Source organism: Oreochromis niloticus, linkage group LG7, assembly GCF_001858045.2.
Source record: "Oreochromis niloticus isolate F11D_XX linkage group LG7, O_niloticus_UMD_NMBU, whole genome shotgun sequence".
NCBI classification, from domain to species: domain Eukaryota; kingdom Metazoa; phylum Chordata; class Actinopteri; order Cichliformes; family Cichlidae; genus Oreochromis; species Oreochromis niloticus.
In genome coordinates this window covers 37,135,557-37,140,507 of record NC_031972.2, presented here as the reverse complement: position 1 = coordinate 37,140,507, position 4,951 = coordinate 37,135,557, and the positions used below count along the sequence as shown (strand labels likewise).

Below are 4,951 nucleotides of genomic sequence, written 5' to 3'. Positions count from 1 at the left end.
ATAAAACTATCAAATAATAAAATCAGAAGCTCGACATAAGTGAGCTGATGTTCAAAGAACATCTGGATCCTTCAGCCAGCATGAGCCCAGCTGTGAGGAGGAGTCCTCGGGAAGAGTCCTCCCCGGCCTCTCTAGCTCGTTTTAAAGGGAGAGAGGAAGTGGAGCTCTGCGAGTGCTCATAGCCACCGATTCGTCAAAACAAAGAAAAACGAGACAAACATCACTTTGGAACTTCTTCTTCGTTTGTCTGACTTATTCATTTATACTCAGCTGAGCACAAACAGCTGGAGCTGCACGAGTTCACGGCTTGAGCTGGACTCTAAATTTATACCTCAGAAAAATGTTTAAACCATTTCCATCAACGAGTTAATGAATGGATTAATTCACCTCATTAATTACTGAAAATCACACATTTTAAACGATCCTTTAAAAAGATTTTTTAAAAAAAAAAGTAAATAGAATAAAAGTGCATAAAAAAAATTATCTGCATGTTCAGCCGGCCAGGAGCACCGAAACAACAGCTCTGTGGACACAATGACAGCAGAAAGCATAATAATAATAATAATAGTAATAATAATAATAATAATAATACATGAAATTATTATTATTAAAGATTTCAGCTTCAAGACCGCTACGACGGATTCAGACATTTAAAATTTATAAACACGGAAGTTCACATCTCGCTCTCTTTGGCTTTCACAAATTATAATTTTAACAATAAATAAATGCTGCTCTGTGATAGGCTGACGGGGATTAAAAAAACGGTTCTTATGTTTTATTATTTTTGCCTCATTTTTGCCGCAGTTTTTCGTGTCTCGTCAGTTTTTCTCTGTTTCTGTTTGACACAGGAATTTATTATTCATCATAATTCGTCTGGATCAGCTGCTGAGTCACGTTTCACATTTAATCCAAAAATACAAATTCAGAAGCACAAAAAAGGAAAAATGACATTTGTTTCTTTACCTTAAAGAGAGAAAAATAAAAATTATTATAAATTATAAAATAAATAAAGTTTTAGAAATTTAGTCACGTGATAAAGAGTCATTAAAACGATTAAATTAATGTTTAGCATTAAAAATGAAAAACCAACTGAATATGGGGAAAAGAAATCAGCGATCAAATGTCAGGAAGAATCCTCCGAGCTACAGCTTGGACTTTATTTTAACTGCTTTTAAATATTATTTTCATATTTTTTAGCTGCAGTTTAAAACGGAGTTCCTGTTGACTGAAACTTATCCCCATTTTCTGCGTTGTACGTGTAAAAATGTGCGAAAATATAATTTAGACTGAGAAGAAGAGAGCACAGTGCTGCGCATTAAAAACATGCCGGAGACGGAAAAAAACAAAACAAAACTGAAAAACAGGGTTTAAAGTCATTAACGTTCATATCCGCTCTTTAATTATTGTCCTAAATGTATGAAATATTTTCAGAAAAACAAAAAACTTGACCGTGCGTTAGAATCACAAAATTAAAATTAACCAGCTGAGCGCTGATCAGGAAACAGAACTCGGATTTAATTCAGCGGTGGCGAGGGTGGTGTTACCGCTGAGGGTAGTGTTACCGGGGAGCGCGGACTGGTCGGGACTGAAGCCGGGACACAGCAGCGTGCAGCCGGGTGTGACTGCGCACAAACACCGACAGCCAAAGCAGAGAAAAAGCCCCCCAAAACTACAAAATCGTCCATGTTTTCTGCGTGATTTCAGCTGGGATCAAAAAGGAAATCCAGAATCCGCCTCAGATGAAGCCGAGCATCAGCGACACAAAGCAAACACCTGCAGTTCTTTTTTTATTCAATAAAAGTGCATTACATGAGCCTGCGGGGTACACAACTGCGCAGGCGCAACTCACAACCCAGAACATATAAATAAAATGTGTGCGAGCAGAAAAAAAACAATAATAAAAAAATGTAAATGTTTGCGCCGTTTGTGTCTGTACACGTGCTGCGTTCATGGTCTCCTCCTGAGAGGCCTTCAGGGACCCGCAGCGGGGTGGTGTTGGTGGTGGGAAAGGGGTGGGGGTTAAACCCAAATGAAAAGTAGAAAAACATTAAATTTAAATATTCACATTTCTGTTCACTCACTCATATTTACAGTCCGCTCCGGCCCGCAGGTAAAAACCAGTCTGTCATTCAGGTGAGCTCACGTGACTTCAGCTGAGTTCGGACTTCCGGTCCGGTTAGGAGCTGTCCGTGTCGGGCGCGTGCAGCAGTAGCGCGGAGCTCGCGGGCTTGTGTTTCTTGAGCAACTGTGTGATTTTCTCGTCGTCGGAGTTCGGGTCCAGCGGCTTGTTGTACTCGTCGTCCTCGTCTTCGTTATCCGAAGTGCCCTTGAGCCGCTCCGTCTCAGAGTCCTGCTTCTTCTTGGCGGAGGCCATCTCTGCCGCGTGTTTCTTCCGCCACTTCGTCCTACGGTTCTGGAACCACACCTGCGGCGGCGGCACACACAGAAGCCCACTCACATTTCTGCCGATTTAGCTTTTAATATTTAAAGCTCAGACAGGAAACAGCCCCGGTTTTCACATTTAAATTCCTAAAGAAACTACAGAAACCAATACAGGCGACTAAACGGCAGCTTATTAAATATGAGAAACGGTAAAACTTTATTTATAAAGGCAGATTTAAACTGTCACAGGTTAAGTCATCATTCTTTCTAAAATTAATTTTCCTCTTTTGAACTCAGATTTAATTTAACGAATTCTGACCTGATGCATGTAAAAGGTTAAAATTGTGAGCTAAACAAACACATAAGCTCAAAAACTTACAAAATAAATAACTTAAAACTACGTACGCATGATTGTAAAAAATGTTTTTGCTTTAAATTAATTAAATAATTTTATTGTGATACAGGAAAATTAAAACCTGAATTTTAGCTGAAAAATGTGGATTCAAGCCCGCTGTACAAACAGTGCGAAAGGAAAAACCCCTGATATAATTATTGATGAATTCTCCGCGATTTACCCATAAACACAGTGAAAGTCCCGTCTGTGGAAGCAGACACGGGTGGGATAAGCAGCAGGGTAAGCAGCAGCACATATTGAAATAGGGGTGTCGGTTACCTTGACCTGGCTCTCGGTCATGCCCAAGGAGTAGGCCAGCCGGGCTCTCTCGGGGCCCGCCAGATATTTCGTTTGTTCGAAAGTTTTTTCCAGGGCGAAGATCTGCTGCCCGGAGAACGTGGGCCGCGTGTGCTTCCGTTTGCCGTCTTTATCCAATAAGACAGAGCTCTGATCTGAAACGAGAAGCCGACACAGACATTCAGTACACACAGCCCATAGCCTGCTTCTATTCTGTTCTATTATTTTATTGTACATCATGTTTCTGGGATCTAACACTTGTTTTCCACTCACGGGGCGAGCACGCGAACCTAGCGTCCCTCCAGTGGGGACTCTGCATCACCCCCGGCCAGAAGATGGGCGTCCTGCCTGGCAGGTCCGCCAGGGGCTTCGGGTACCGGGCCACGGCCACGGCGGCCGCGGAGGGGCTAAAGTAGAGCCCGGGGGGAGGCGGCGGGCTGAGGCTGCTGAACCTGGGCAGACCCGTCAGGATCCCTGCGGAGGAGGAGGCGGAGGCCCCGGCGGAGGTGGCGCAGGGCCGGTTCAGGATGTCGTTAATTCCGTGCGGTGTGGCGGAGGAGCACTGCTGCGGGGAGCCGAGCCCGGAGGACGGGCCGGTGGAGCTCTTGATGCCCGGGGAGGCTGCGGCCATGCCGCCCGGGTTCGGGGAGGTGGTAGCCGGTGAGGTAGAGGAGGCGGGGCCACCGGAGGAGAGCGGGTAGGCCGGGTACAGCGGGGTCTTCATCTCGGTCATGCTGTGCAGAGCAGCCAGGGGGGGCGTGCTGAGGAGGAAGGCGCTCTGACGGGACCCGTCCATCGGACCCGCCGCTAACATCCCCCGGGGGGCGGGCCGGGCTCTGCGGGCAGGGGCGCGTATTAACGCCACTCTGAGCCCATCCCGGGCCGCTCTGCGTTCTAATCCCACCACGGTCCTCTCTGCAGACAGCCTGAGTCCAGCTCCGAGTCCCGGATAGACACCAGGCGCACGCGCTGCTTCCGCCCGCGAGTTGCGTGAGATAATAACAGCTGATCATCCGCGCGAGACTATCTGGCCCAAGTTAGAGAGGAGGGAGAGCAGGTGGGCGGGGAGGAGGCGGCTGGGGACGGGCAGGGGGGGGGTCACTCCGGATTGGTTGACCTGGGGGTGACGTAGGCGTTCTGGGTTCAGGAGGGCCTCGTGATTGGCTGATCAGGAATGAGATGAGTGATGGGAAATTAAAAAAAATACGAAGAAAGAGAAAAACGAGAATTTAAAGGTCAGAGACAAAAATATGATTTAAATAATCAGAGGAGCAAAACCTGGCCGGTTATTACAACAAAATAAAATGAAGTTAAAAGAAATGAAATAAAGTAAAATAAAATAAAATAAAGTAAAATAGTGGAAATTAAAATAAAACAAAGGTTTCTGTTAATGTGTGAAAAAAAATTTAAACACACTCTGCTTTTATGATTGAAATGATAAAAATGATTTCAGTCCCGCTTTGCTGTTTAATAAAATATAGTAAAATTTGTCTTAATAAATGAAAATATTTTTTAATTATTTTATATCTAAACAGACAAATAGTAGCCAGCAGGGGGCGCTGCAATAGCAACGCTTACATTTCGGAAAAATCACCAAGAACATTAAATTCATTTTATAATAATTGTCCACGTGACTCTGATTTCATGGAAAGGAAAATGGAAAGTGCTGCTTGATGGTTTGATGCCACTTTGTAGAATAGAATAGAAGAATAAAATAATCCTTTAATTGTCCCACAAGGGGAAATGTGGTTATAACAGCAACAAAAAAAGAAGAAGAAAAGAAATGCATATACAAACAAACAAACAACAGCGTTTCCAGAACTGTTTGTTGTTTGATTCAAATTAATGCGTTAAACTTAATTCATACATTTTTAGGTG

At 44.1% G+C, this 4,951-nt stretch overlaps 1 protein-coding gene across 1 annotated transcript; it reads right to left on the bottom strand.

Moving 5' to 3' along the window:
• Nucleotides 1-1,774: 1,774 nt before the first annotated feature.
• Nucleotides 1,775-4,111, bottom strand: nkx6.1 (NK6 homeobox 1). Its single transcript, XM_003453614.5, has 3 exons — nucleotides 3,347-4,111; nucleotides 3,056-3,228; nucleotides 1,775-2,425 (listed from the first exon to the last, which is right to left on the bottom strand). The coding sequence occupies exons 1-3, from the start codon at nucleotides 3,885-3,887 to the stop codon at nucleotides 2,177-2,179; spliced, it is 963 nt and encodes a 320-aa protein (XP_003453662.1). The 5' UTR covers nucleotides 3,888-4,111; the 3' UTR covers nucleotides 1,775-2,176.
• Nucleotides 4,112-4,951: the final 840 nt, after the last annotated feature.

What these genes read in the sequence shown, in the direction of transcription:
- nkx6.1 (XM_003453614.5), bottom strand. Translation starts at nt 3,887, where the DNA reads ATGTTAGCGGCGGGTCCGATGGACGGGTCCCGTCAGAGCGCCTTCCTC. An exon ending in TAGGTTCGCGTGCTCGCCCC is followed by an intron (nt 3,229 to 3,346) that starts GTGAGTGGAAAA and finishes TTCTCGTTTCAG; the next exon opens with ATCAGAGCTCTGTCTTATTG. An exon ending in TGACCGAGAGCCAGGTCAAG is followed by an intron (nt 2,426 to 3,055) that starts GTAACCGACACC and finishes CCGCCGCCGCAG; the next exon opens with GTGTGGTTCCAGAACCGTAG.